Source organism: Centruroides vittatus, unplaced genomic scaffold (assembly GCF_030686945.1).
Source record: "Centruroides vittatus isolate TY-2023 unplaced genomic scaffold, ASM3068694v2 contig_717, whole genome shotgun sequence".
Taxonomy (NCBI): domain Eukaryota; kingdom Metazoa; phylum Arthropoda; class Arachnida; order Scorpiones; family Buthidae; genus Centruroides; species Centruroides vittatus.
Genome location: NW_027122456.1, coordinates 4,491,152 through 4,504,712, shown reverse-complemented (window position 1 = coordinate 4,504,712; position 13,561 = coordinate 4,491,152). Strand labels below are relative to the sequence as shown.

Sequence of the window (13,561 nt, the reverse complement as noted above, 5' to 3'; positions counted from 1 at the left end):
ATGGAATTGTTCTTCGTACTGGTGCAAGCAGCTGTTTGGACTCTACTCCGATCTGCGGGACAAGGAAGCATTTCTCATCGTAAAGCCAAAGGTCGTGTTTTATTTTATTTTTTCTCTGTCTTTACATTTGAAACGAAGCATCATTCGTTTAATTTGCATTTTCTTTCAGGAATTTCACTTTTTACAATTGTTCAGTTTCCTAATTCTCCCTGTTATCTACCAGACGGACAAGTCGGAACTTGCTACAATATTGGAGAATGTAGACGACTTTCCGGTCTTCCACAAGGCAGTTGTGCCAGAGGTTACGGAGTTTGTTGTATTTGTAAGTGACTTTTTTTATTATCTTTACTTTCGAGAGTGATAATTCTGATTATTTCAGTTCAACGAACGTGTGGCGGCATCATCACGCAAAACTGTACCTACTTCACTAATCCGGGTTATCCGGGCACCTACGATGGCAATCAGAGCTGCACGGTGGCAATCAGACGCCCCCAGTCTCCTAAAATCTGCCAACTACGTTTGGACTTTGATGATTTTCGATTGCTTAACCCCGTTGCAGGAGAGTGCATTTCCGACTCCTTTACCGTCACTGGACAGAATTCTAACAATGTGATACCTACCCTATGCGGTTCTAATTCTGGTCAACACAGTAAGTAGCTCTTATCGGTTATTTTCTATAATCTTTATCTAAAGCATTTTGCTCTTTCAGTGTACGTAGACGTCGATGACTCCAATACGCTGGTAAATCTGAACACAGTGACTAATGGTCAAGGACCGAGACGCTGGAGCGTTAAAGTTTGCCAGATCGAATGCAACAGTCCATGGAAAGGTACTGTACTGTACGTTTAATTCATTTATAATTAAATAAAGCGCGACAGACTGAACACGAAAATCAAGCTCAATGACCCCTATTCCTAATATCAGAAGAGCCAAAATGCTTTCGAGTAGCGAATTAATGTAATAAGTTTTAGCAAAATCTAGGGAAGATAAATCGAGATGATAATTCTTTAACTTATTTTATTTACTTTTTGTTTATTAAATTCCTTTTCAATTCGTAAATATTAAATTAATCATTTCGGCCATTTTCGATCACTACAAATAGAAACTGTCTTCAGAAAAACTCAAAATTTTTATTCCCGAAGAAATCGACTTCTTAGACAATAATTATTATGTATCGCATTGCTTTCAGAAAGCTTCGTTGTTTTAAGTTTATATACGAAATTTGTAAATTTGTAGGCCTATTTTACTCTGACAATAATGTAAAAATTACATTACTGTCAGAGTAATTAATTATTCTTGACGTAAATCATTCTAACTGTAGCAATTATTCTTTCTGTAGTTGTTTTTTTAATATTTATTATAATAAATCATATAAGCAATGTTTTTATAACGGTTTGGTTTAAATACGAAGCGCGAAATATGGACGATCTGCGAAAAGAGATGCCTTTCCAGTAGGACTTTATATGGGAAACTGGCCCTTAATTAGGTGTTAGACACGGAAAGAAAACCCGGGAAAATCCACATGATTAGTCCGTGGTCGGGTGTGAACCCATGCCCATCACTGTACAGTACTATCAGTGTTAAGTAGCGGATTCAGAAATCTTTGGAAGGAATGCAGAAAAAAGCAATCTGGGGTATAATAAAATTTACTCCGGATAAAAGTTTACTCAGAAGGAGGTGCATCTGTACTCCATGACCCCCAAATTCGTCCCTGCCTGTGTTCAATGGTTTTATCCGCTGAGCCATTGGTGGGACGTTTTTATAATGAATGCTACGAACTAAAAGAAAGGGATTTTATGAGTAAAAACACAATAATATAAAAATATAGGCCTAGTTAATGTAGTAATATTTTTGTGCTGAATTCAATAAACTCGCATTTAATACGTTATCTCCATAGGTCTAATACATGAGTGATGGATAAGCAATCAATTATTTAAAGAATTTGCGAATGAATAGATGAACATAAAATATTCTCTCAAGTTTATTACAATAAAATATTATTAAGAATATTTTGTATTTAACCTAATCTATGATGTCGCTTATGAAATGAATCTCCGCATAACGTTATTAATTGTTCAAAAATCGAGGAATGACGAAAATAACATTACATCAAACATATTTTATATATAGATTAACTAATTAATACCAAAATTTAGACATCTACTAGTATACGTTTAAAATGCCTCCATAATCTTATTTTTTTAATAAATTACACTAGATAAAATAATAAAATGAACAATATAAAAGAATAAATAAGGTTATTAAAATATAAAATAGTGTCGAAAATAATAACAGTAATTTCGAATTTTTATCCACTGATTAAGTTCAAAAACTTCTAAATTTAGAATGAAACTTTTTTTTATTTGGCAGCATATGGCGCAAATAAAGCCCACCCAATCATATACACAAAAGCTTCGGTCATACACGCTGTATAGATAACCTATGGCCCGCAGGCCAACTCCGGTCCTCTAACGTATGTAATTTTTCCAATCAATTGGTCGATCGCGATCGAATTGTTGACCAGGCATGTTATAAATCGTTATAATCTAGAAAATTTGGCCCGCCATTTAAAAGATTGTCTAACCCTGTTGTTGATGAATGGATTTTAAACAAAAGATATACGTTTCAAATATGCAATAACGAACTGTGGCCATCGAAGCAGTTTAATGCATTTTGCACTTTGACTTCTTTTATGTCATCTGTCCGAGTTTCTGTGAATTCTGGAAGAGTTCTTTTCTCAACCTACCTTCTGTTTGAAACTTATATAACTTCTAATGCATTACAAATCAAGACATGTTTCATTAATTCAAAATTTGTTATAACATCTTGCATTAACGCTATGTTTCACGTAGATAATAACCTGAACTTAATTTCTTTATAAAATTACGTTTACAACACCCAAAAACACTACGGCTTTATGATGAATTAATGATGAGCTAGTAGAGCTCCATAAGCTCTACCGGCACTGGTATATTATTCGTATATCTGATTACGTGATTAAATCCACATAGTTTATGTAGTCACTAAATCTTATACATATTTCGAGTCGAGATCAGCTTCGTAATCTCTGAAAAATGTAAAAATTATTTATAACTTTAATCCAGAGTGCAAGAAATTTACTAAATTGAAATACATTTGACATAATTTTTTAAATGTCACTTTTTATAATTGTTTTTAGACTTTCTTCTATCAAAACTTTGGAAAGAATTTTTCTCCAATTGTGCAGTACGTCCTTACTAATCCGGAATACCCCATTCTACAGTAATATGTTTGTCAATTATCCCTGTTTTTTATAATATATACAGTAAACTAGTAACATGATTCATTAAAAAATTAAACTTACAAATTATTGTACATAATTTCACAAAAACAATATCAGTACAGCTCCAAAAAAATCAGTACCGAGGAACATGTCACGTCATTCATTACCTTTCGGGCTATTCACTCTCGCTAATCTTGTGCCCTGTGCAAGAAATGACCGATTAACAAGTGTTTAGTACATTATTTTTATGCCAAATATCTATACAGGAGAAAGAATTAATCATATACAAGTATGATTCGACCGCAGTTAAATGTTTAGTCTTCAATAGTAGAGAGTCAACTTGGAAGAAATGGCCGACTCTGTGTTTATGGCGGATATATTCTTTTACTATGTAACGCTTCACATCTCCAGATTGGGTCATAAACTCGGATAAACTAGAATTCTTTTATTTTTCTTATTTTAACAGTTTGTCTCTTAATTCTTCTTTGTTCGCTCTAATTATTTGTTTTCAACTCTTTTATTACAGATAATACTCATTTGGATAATTTACAGGATTCAGTAGGAACAGACAGCTTTTATAGACGATAGACCATAGAATATATAAATTTTTTTAAATGAAATTGTTAATTTTATGTAAATAAAATCAGATGTATTAAGTATGAATCATAAATATGGATATTTAACTCGTTCTTGGGAAAACACACATTTACTGTGACTCGAATATACTATAGTTCATAACAGCTGAGATCTGGCAGTCAAAATCGCCTTTACAAAATGTAGCCCCCCCAGCTACCGGGTTATAAGCTACATAATTTGTTGTTAGAACATGTCAAAGTTCATCCGGCTGTCAAACTTAAAAATATTGGGTTATCAAGAAAATATTTTACAGTATCACAGTAGCAAAAGTGTTAAACCCAATGGTTCTTATTTCGATTAAATGCATTGTTTGATAGTGTAGTTACGATGCTTTACAACTGACAATTAAAATCCGTAAATAATTTCTTGATGACCCGATGTATTCAAAAAATGCATTTTAAGTAGACGTGAGGTAATCCCAATTTAAACAATTTTTTAATATTGAGTACTGATAGCGTAGTTTCCTATCATACACTCTATCTATGATCATTTGTTTTCTTTAAAACTATCATCGATAAGTCTAACAATATAGATGATTGCTTTGGCATCCTTGTTACAAAATTTTATATTTGCTGTAGTAAAAAGCTGGTAACTTGTTACTGGACTTTTCCGGCATTGTTTATTTGTTTTCATCAAATAATAATTGCTACCATTATCTTTAAGTCTTTGGATATACGGTACATAATAAGATTGATTACTCCTTAAAAAAAGGAGTCATTTAGGCGGAATTATATTACCCTCCCCTACGTCATAAACATATAAAGATCTTTCGGTCTCAGGGAACCTTGAAACGTCGAGAAATACAAAAAACCTTAACGGTTTTTTTTCCTGTATGTAGAATTTTAATGTAACGGGCAAGATTTTTTCATTTACTTTGAGGCTCATTAACTCCTGTGCCCTACGTCGACAATTTCTGACATTTTACAGGAAGGTTTGTGTATTAGAAGGAAATGTTTAGACATTTTCAGGAAAATTGAATCATTGGTTTGGGTGATACGAACCCACTCCCTCAATCTTTCCGGAACCAATAGTCCGATTTTCCTGACAGTTTCTAGAAGCATTTTCCTCAATAAGCAAACCTCCCTGCAAAATGTCATAATTTTTGCATTTCTTGACGTTTCAAGATCCTGACTCCAAAATTGTAAAAATCTTGAGGGTCATTTTTTGACCGAGTGTCATACTTTCCCGGCTATTATATATAACACCCGGAAAAGTAAAAGTGTTCTTTTTATAATAGATAAACGTTTTCGAATTTTCGTTTTCTTAAATAAAAATCTCCAGTAGGTGAGAACGAGAACAATAAATTATTTGTTAACTAAATAAATTACATAAGGTAATTTAATTTACTAAGTATTCGAATATTACTCATCTATAATTTGAAATACTGTAATAGTTTTATTACGACATTCAATATTTTCTTCCTTTCTTTTGAAAAGTGGTTAAACAACTTTCTACACCAATATTATTCTTATGTAAATTATATCATCTTCATAAAAATGAAATGTTATATTTTTATTTCATTTTATAACACTAATTCATTAGCACATATAACAAATAAAAGTTTAAATAAATAGATTTGATCTCCTGTTCTATACTATTGTAATCATTATTTACTGTATAACATATTTATTTTTGATAAATATATAAAAATCCACCGTTTCTGAGATTACAGACTCTTAGAACTTAAAGAAAGGAAAAAGTTTAATAGATTTTCCCATATCAGAGCAAGAAAATATAACGCTTTCATTAAAAGAGTTTGAGTTATGTAATATTAAGAATAAATTTATTATGTTTCTGCCAATAGCTCCTGCTAATTGTCTGCAATATTACACGGGCGTCACTGGTAACTTCCAGAGTTTCAACTATGACGCTCAAAATGCTCCTAGCGTTAGCGGAGGATATCCTCGTAACCTGAATTATGCTATCTGTTTACGCAAAGAATCGGGTCGTTGCACCATAGAATATCGAGTAAAGGATGGTTCCGTTTTTGCCATCTTCAATGTCGATGCTGGAAATGAACCTACTGTCAACGGTGGAGAAGCTGGCTTAGGAATTATGGAGTGTCCTACCGACTACTTGCTGCTGGGAGGCGTAAGATACTGTGGAAGTAGGCTCAATCCTTCCCTTGAAGAGGAGAATCCCACTGAAAATCTTCCGGTAACCGGTAAGTGATTCTTTTTATATTTCTTCCTTCTTATGCGCACGGTTTTTTTCCTAATTTTTTCTGCTTTGAATAGATAATACCGGTGGTCCCTTCGTAGTCAATTTCGTTACCGATTCTGAGGAGAATGCACAAGGATTCAATTTAGATTATGAGCAGATGCTTTGCCCATCGTCCAGAAACGACACCGATTAGCGAGTGTATCGTATGTATTTTATTGAATAACAATTTGTTTTTAGTAACACTTTAATCTCCAACTGATGTAAAATTTTTCTCTCATTTAATAAAACCTGTTTACTTATTAGTGATACAGGGTATTTGTCGATATCTCAAATCAAAACCCATCCAATTACCACTCGGTGTACGAGGACTTTTAAAAAATACTATCATCGGTCCACCCTCACCTGAAAAAAAGGGTTGAAATCGGCATTTAATTCTTTGTTTTTTAATTTCATTTTTAAAATTGATATGTATGACTTAACGTTCATTCAGTATGAGATTCACAAATATTCTCGCATTTTTAATACATGTTTTATAATTTAAAGCGTGAGTGCAAGAGATAATTAACAGCGAACCATATCATATACCTGTCTACACATTAGTGTAGATAGGTATATGATATGGTTCGCTGTGTCTACACATTAGTGTAGACATAGATAGGTATATAATATAGGCCTATAAAGCGAGAATGTTTGTTCTACTGAAACTTAAAATATGTTTTGTTATTAGAAAGCTTATTCCTTCCAGATGAACACAGGCAATATATATTTTCATATTAAAAAGGGAAAATGCACGAGAACGATGTTTTTACCCGCTGTATTTTCTTGCATCGTCATTTGTCTGCTGCGTTCAAGGTCGAGCCCATTTATCAGCTTGTGGGTATTTTTGAATTTATTATCTTATATTTACTGTTTTGGTTTCGATTCATGCAGTTGTGTTTTGTTAATATTGTCTTTGGTCGTTCGTTTCTTATAATAACATTCTTACGTGAATGGATACTTGCACTAGAAGGACAGTGGCGGATTTAGCGCTTGAGAGGCCCCAGGCGCATTTCAATTTTGAGGTCCCCTCTAAATATTTTCACTATCCCTACACCTACAGTGTGCATTCCACGAGCACGTTTTTTACTCTGGTAGGCAGTTAGCGGATTATATTCCTTTGAAGCCCTAGACGCAATTTTGTTAACAAATAAAATCCTTAAATAATAAGTTTTTCTTTACTAAACGTTTAAAGCGTATATTATAAAGTCTTAGAGGCATATTATCTTTTTGCTATGATATAGTTTTTGAGCCCCTTGTGACAACGAGGCGCCTAGTGCGCCTATTGGGTAATCCGCCACTGCATAAGGAACGAATTTATTTTACATAGATGAAACTAAACTTTTGTGCGTAGTACTATAGCTTTTTAATCTGTTCATTGTTGGGCTGCAATTTGAAAAAATTGTAGATCTATAAATTCCCACTGTCTTTTGTCTGTCCGTCTTTCCATAATCTAGAGAACGGTGTTAGATAAATGAAACTAAAGACAAGATATGGAAAGATTAGATACAGGAAACCCCGATTACCTGATTAACTATATATGATCTTCCGATGCAAACTGGAAGTCACGTTATTTCAATTCAAAACTTTTTTCCTGTAAGGCGTTAGATAGATGACGGCATGACTCTGTTGCTAACAGGAAAAGTATGATGTACAGAGGCAGAGGCAAGACTACTAATCTGAGATGGAGAGCATATATTTTAAATTAAATATATTTTAAAAATATGATTAAAAATGCAAACCGGCATTATGACAATGTCACAATAAATAATTGCTCGTTTTAGTATTAATCATACCATTAATTAAAAATAAGAATTAGTCTTATGTTATCAGATTTCTACCTACATAAATTGAGTTCTTTCGGTTACTTTTCAGGTGTAGTCATGTGCGAGTGAGTCTTATCGACGAGAAAATGCCTAAAAGAAAGTCGCAATTGTGAGGAAATAGATCCGTGCCAAGGGATCATTGGAAAGCTTATTACTTTCCGATGTACAGTATGTAAGCTACCTTAAAATTCAGACCCCTTCACTCCTTCTCTCTGATTTCATCTCCCACAAATTGCCAAACCCCTTCACTGAGTTACTCTTTGCCACCCTGCAGGAAACATATGCTGCTCTATGATGAGGACAACTCAACCCCTGACTTCCCAAGCAACAGTGGGCATTCTTTTTTAATCGCAAATAAGGCTCTACTTTAAAATGAATCTTAACATACTGTATCTTAAAATTGCTGTAGTGCGTTATATAATATTGGCTATAACTGGCAGTGCCGTACTTGGAACGTGTGGGATCTAAAGTAGAAACAAAAAACTAGGTCCCTAGATAACAATATTTTTTAGTATTTGTAATATTTTGTATGCTACTTTACAATTTTAAGTACATACGAAAATTAAAATTTTATCACCATTGCATAAATTAATTGAAACTTAAGTAATAATTTTCTTTTAATTTCTGTCGAGGGACCTTATCGAGCACGGACCCTGGTGCGGATGCACTACTTACATCAGCATCCAATATTTAAAAAAAGTTCTTTAAAAACAAGGTTAATCCAATTAAAATTATAAAAATAATTTCTTAAAAATTGGGAAATGGGATCTTACGACGTCCTTTCTTACATCCATGTCCATTCGGGAGTTCGGGCCTTTATCCACTCAAAAATGCGCTGGAAAATGTAGATTTTTTGACTCGATCCCTCTGGCGACGATTTTCCATTTTAAGTTTTTTGAAGTTCGTCGGATGTTAAATTTTTGTTTAATAAATTAAGACATAGTCGCTCTGGAAACATTTTTTACTTTCCTAGATGATCTCCATTTTTTTCCCTTTTTGTTCTAGAACAATTTTTCTTATAGATGACCGGACCTTTCTTTAGAGGCTACTCAGCCATCCAATATTTAATAAAAATTCAAGAACTTCGAAAAACTTAAAATGGAAAATCGTCGCCAGAGGGATCGAGTCAAAAAATCTACATTTTCCAGCGCATTTTTGAGTGGATAAAGGCCCGAACTCCCGAATGGACATGGATGTAAGAAAGGACGTCGTAAGATCCCATTTCCCAATTTTTAAGAAATTATTTTTATAATTTTAATTGGATTAACCTTGTTTTTAAAGAACTTTTTTTAAATATTGGATGGCTGAGTAGCCTCTAAAGAAAGGTCCAGTCATCTATAAGAAAAATTGTTCTAGAACAAAAAGGGAAAAAAATGGAGATCACGTACTGGGAACGTGTGGGATCTAAAGTAGAAACAAAAAACTAGGTCCCTAGATAACAATATTTTTTAGTATTTGTAATATTTTGTATGCTACTTTACAATTTTAAGTACATACGAAAATTAAAATTTTATCACCATTGCATAAATTAATTGAAACTTAAGTAATAATTTTCTTTTAATTTCTGTCGAGGGACCTTATCGAGCACGGACCCTGGTGCGGATGCACTACTTACATCATTGTATCGGTAGTTATGCCACTGATAATCAGTATATTAAGCCAGATATTTTATTATATATATTCCAGAATTAAAAAAATAATAATTAATTCTTTTGATCAAATAATCGAAATGTCGTGACTTACTTGTGAGTACCATTTGACTGAAAGCATCTTCTCCGCAATATCTGACACCGTCGACAGCTAAGTATTCATCCGGACATCTTTCTTGAGCTGGTCCCAATTGAAACTTTGAGCGAGCAATCATAGCCAGAGAACACATCCCTTCTTCTTTTCGTATGCAGATAGCATAATTCAGTCCAGCAGGATAACCGCTTCTCCCATCTTCGCCTAGACCGTAATTGAAACTGGTCAAGGATCCGCTGGATCCCAGATAATATTGCAAACAAAGATTTGGTGCTGCAAACCAGTTCAAATTAATCAAATTAAATTTTCTTCCGATATTATATAAACGTGAGATCTAAGTAAGTACTGTACATTAGATAAAGACGTTACTTACCCTTCCATGGGCTTTCGCACCGGATCGTAGTTATCTTGATCTTCCATTTCCTGTCTATTCCGGCGTGTTCAGAAGTGACTACTGTAAGAGTCAGAGGACCGGAGGAACTATATACTTCTATATAAGCTATAAAACATTGTTAAATAAAAACTGAAGATCAGTAAATACAGAAGTTTAAATACAATGAAATTAGAATAAATAAGATATCGATATTGAATTATCTTTTTCTTACACGTCAATAAACTAATTATTATTATAAGTTAACGTATCTTCTATAAATATAGTTTTAAAATAATTCAAAAATTCTGAAAATTTATAATTACTAATAAAACATTTTTCTAGAATTTTTCCCATATTTTTGCAACGGTGTTAATATGTTTACCATTTGCTCGAAGTTTCTGTGTGATAAGTTCTTTAAAGCAAATTTGTGTTTAATCAGAATTACGAATCTAAGAACAAGAAGCTATAGAAACAATAGTGTTATTATTATTTAAATTTATTTATTTATGACATTGTTTGCATCGAATCTATACTACTGATAATACATATACAGTATCTACTTTTGGTTGTATATTTCAGTTCTTCATTCTATATTATTTATTTTTCTTTCTTTCTTACATATATTTATAGAAGTTAAGAAAAAGCAGTTTCAGATATTATATTTTATCACTTCTTTGAGTTTCCTAGTTTTATAAATTTTTATAAATTTAATCTAACAATTGAAGTTATAATGTAAAAAACGCTTATGATTATTATTAAAGCAAGTAATCATGATTTGATAATTGTTTTAAATTTTAAATCTGTCTTATATTCGAATGGAGTTACTTTTTATAACTAAAACAAGACATAAATTACACTATTTTATTCCAAAAGAAAGTTACAAATTTAAATATTAAAATAACAGTAAAAGAAAAGCACTACATTTTAATAAAAGAATGCTTACCGTGCTGACCAGAGTTGGACCCACAGAAAGAAGGCACCAAATCGTTTCGGTCTCCTCCAGTCACTCGCAGTGCATCGTGTTCGCAACGTCCCGTAGAAGAGTCGGGTCCCCGCAAAATAAAATCCTCAAAATCCAAACGCACTTGACATAGATCGGATACCGATGCTAAGCGTACCGAACAAGCTCTAGCGGACGACAAACTTTCTGGATATTCCGGGTTAATAAAATAACTTTCGTTGACCGAAACGGTCTGCCCGCAAGATCGCGACGCTGAAAAGGAACATAGTGGTTAGTTTGACAGCCAAATGATGTTTCGAGCTGCGACGGACACTAACCCGAGCAACAGATACGACGTCCTTGTTGACAAGAGCCTACTTCCACTCCTCCTTTCCAGGCACAGATCTTAGGTTCCATGCAAACCCCGATTCTTCCGTCTCGTCCTTCACAAGGTCTTCCCGAGAAATATAAGAAACGCCATGGATCTTCTATAAAATTATTTTATTGATTATAAACATTCAATTCATTTTTCGAATCTTGAATTAAATCGACAAGCTATATTTCAACTATAGCATAAATTAAAATTAAGCAGAGAAAGAAAAGTTCTAGTAATACTTTTCGGGCACATCCCGAAAGGCACTAATAGAAAATTTATAAATTTGGAAACCCATTTTTACTTATTGTTATCAGACTATGCAAAGAATATTGTGGAAAGTGGACTCTGATTTCAAGTTTGATCACTCTCTCAGAGAGAAGTTCTCATCCGAATTTAATTTTAAACCCCATTCTTCTTTCCGGTTTCCTATCAGCTTCTATACAATTCTGTCTTGATCGCAAAATGTATAGCTTCTCCGATGCGTACTTTTTATTGCTTCTATGGCATTAGTAATAAAATATAATAAAAGGTAGGCTCGTATCGTCGTAACAGTTGTTAGACAAAGCATTCTCTACTTATTTTTATCTAATGTAGCCTATATAGTTTGCAATAAAATATAATCTATCACTACTATTTCAAAAACAAATGTAAAAATCTATAAAAAAGGGAAAAAATAAAGTAAAATAATCTATCATTCTGTTAACTTTTTCGTGTGACAATTGTTAGGAGGAAAGGATAACAGAAAAAAGACGAATCTATTTACGCAAGGTTAATCCTGGGAAGTCAAACAGAGAGGCAGAGAAGAATATACAGTGGAAAATCAATAGCAACACCGTCCACATCTCAGATTGCTGGAAAAAATAAAATAAACTTCAGTACTGAAGAACATCAAACTCCATTGTTTAAGGTTTAAGTACAGTACATCTACTTACCTTTGTATGACGGCAATATTTTAATGAATTATATATATGCGAAATCAATGCTTATTTTGGAGGTGGAGTGCCGGAAGCATCCTATTCATTTTTATCACTTATTACACAAAAAAAAAAAAAAAAAATGTTTATTTGAAATTATGAGTAACCCACTTCCATTAAACTAAATAAAACATTATTTCTTTTAGTTGTCATTTGCATAAATAAAACAAATTTTAAATAAAGAAATAAAAATATATATGTTGTTAGCCGGTTTAATAAAATAAAATGTAGAATATTTTCAGAAACGAAGAAAATATTAATATTTTTAATAGAGCAGAAATAATTTGAAGCTGTCCAACTTCTAATAGTTGTAATGAAAGAATTCGCATCACATTTTGCTTTATTATATTCGAATGTTTAGCTTTATGTGACAGTTTGACACAAACTTGTTTATTATTCTGTTATTTTGACCAAGTTACTGAACTCTAAATGACTTATACAATGAAATCTTTTAAATTATTGAAATAACTATAGCCTATATGTCGGAAAACTTACACAATTTATAAAATAAAGCAATTCGCATAAGTGAATTCGTGAATTTGTTCTTAATTAATCGATCTGCAATAATTTATATATATTTTTATAATAAATATGTAGCAAATATATTTCACCGTTTTTACTGATGGCAAGCCTTTTGTTTTGTTTTGAATTTTCATTGGCCAAAAGTTAAATTTTTATATAGATCATACACAAACATTGCACCAAGCTATACCTTCTTTTTGCAATGAAATAACTGAATGTAATTACACTGAAATATTGGTAATCGGTAATAAGCCGTTCGTTGATATGGATGCCATGCTCTCCAAATCTCCTTTCATATAGGTAAAGGTAAATCCTATCTCCGGTCCCGTAAAAGATAACGGCATAATTTAAATTATAGAGTTGTAGAGCGTCTAAAGATCGGTACAACACGTTCTGTCCACTTAAAATACTCAAAGAGAAAGGAACTGGACATAGTCAAAAAAAGTGATGAAACTGTGTAAGGCTTCTCTGCGTGGCATCAAACGCTCGAGATCGTGCAAAGAAGCCACTATCCTGTATAGTATATTATTTCCGCTTAAGCATTAGTTTCAAGATTTAAAAACATTTAAAGCAACACCATTCGTTTTAATTAAAGAAATTAGAAAATTTCAAAGAAAAATCGTAGAATTTAATTACTCTGCGACTCAAAAATTATAAGTATCGAATATGAGTCAAATTATATAGGCCTATATATAATTTGAGAGATTAAC

General features: G+C 32.7%; 2 protein-coding genes across 2 annotated transcripts; one reads left to right on the top strand and one right to left on the bottom strand.

The window, feature by feature from the left end:
* Positions 1-6,385, top strand: LOC136980613 (uncharacterized). Its single transcript, XM_067276753.1, has 6 exons — positions 1-91; positions 170-322; positions 380-649; positions 710-829; positions 5,703-6,062; positions 6,136-6,385. Exons 1-6 carry the CDS (start codon positions 1-3, stop codon positions 6,252-6,254), a joined length of 1,113 nt encoding a protein of 370 aa, XP_067132854.1. The 3' UTR covers positions 6,255-6,385.
* On the bottom strand, positions 6,248-12,369 carry LOC136980612 (uncharacterized). The gene is made up of 7 exons (XM_067276751.1): positions 12,288-12,369; positions 12,119-12,206; positions 11,318-11,467; positions 10,983-11,252; positions 10,040-10,165; positions 9,667-9,939; positions 6,248-6,463 (listed from the first exon to the last, which is right to left on the bottom strand). Exons 2-7 carry the CDS (start codon positions 12,195-12,197, stop codon positions 6,354-6,356), a joined length of 1,008 nt encoding a protein of 335 aa, XP_067132852.1. The 5' UTR covers positions 12,198-12,206; positions 12,288-12,369; the 3' UTR covers positions 6,248-6,353.
* Between the last annotated feature and the right edge of the window lie 1,192 nt (positions 12,370-13,561).

Bases quoted from the DNA above. Each gene is read 5' to 3' on its own strand.
- LOC136980613 (XM_067276753.1), top strand. From the start codon at position 1: ATGGAATTGTTCTTCGTACTGGTGCAAGCAGCTGTTTGGACTCTACTC. The intron at 650-709 runs GTAAGTAGCTCT...TTGCTCTTTCAG, and splicing joins TTCTAATTCTGGTCAACACA to TGTACGTAGACGTCGATGAC. The intron at 6,063-6,135 runs GTAAGTGATTCT...TGCTTTGAATAG, and splicing joins TGAAAATCTTCCGGTAACCG to ATAATACCGGTGGTCCCTTC.
- LOC136980612 (XM_067276751.1), bottom strand. From the start codon at position 12,197: ATGTGGACGGTGTTGCTATTGATTTTCCACTGTATATTCTTCTCTGCC. The intron at 11,253-11,317 runs GTTAGTGTCCGT...GTTCCTTTTCAG, and splicing joins ACGTCGTATCTGTTGCTCGG to CGTCGCGATCTTGCGGGCAG. The intron at 10,166-10,982 runs GTAAGCATTCTT...AATGTTTTATAG, and splicing joins GTCCAACTCTGGTCAGCACG to CTTATATAGAAGTATATAGT.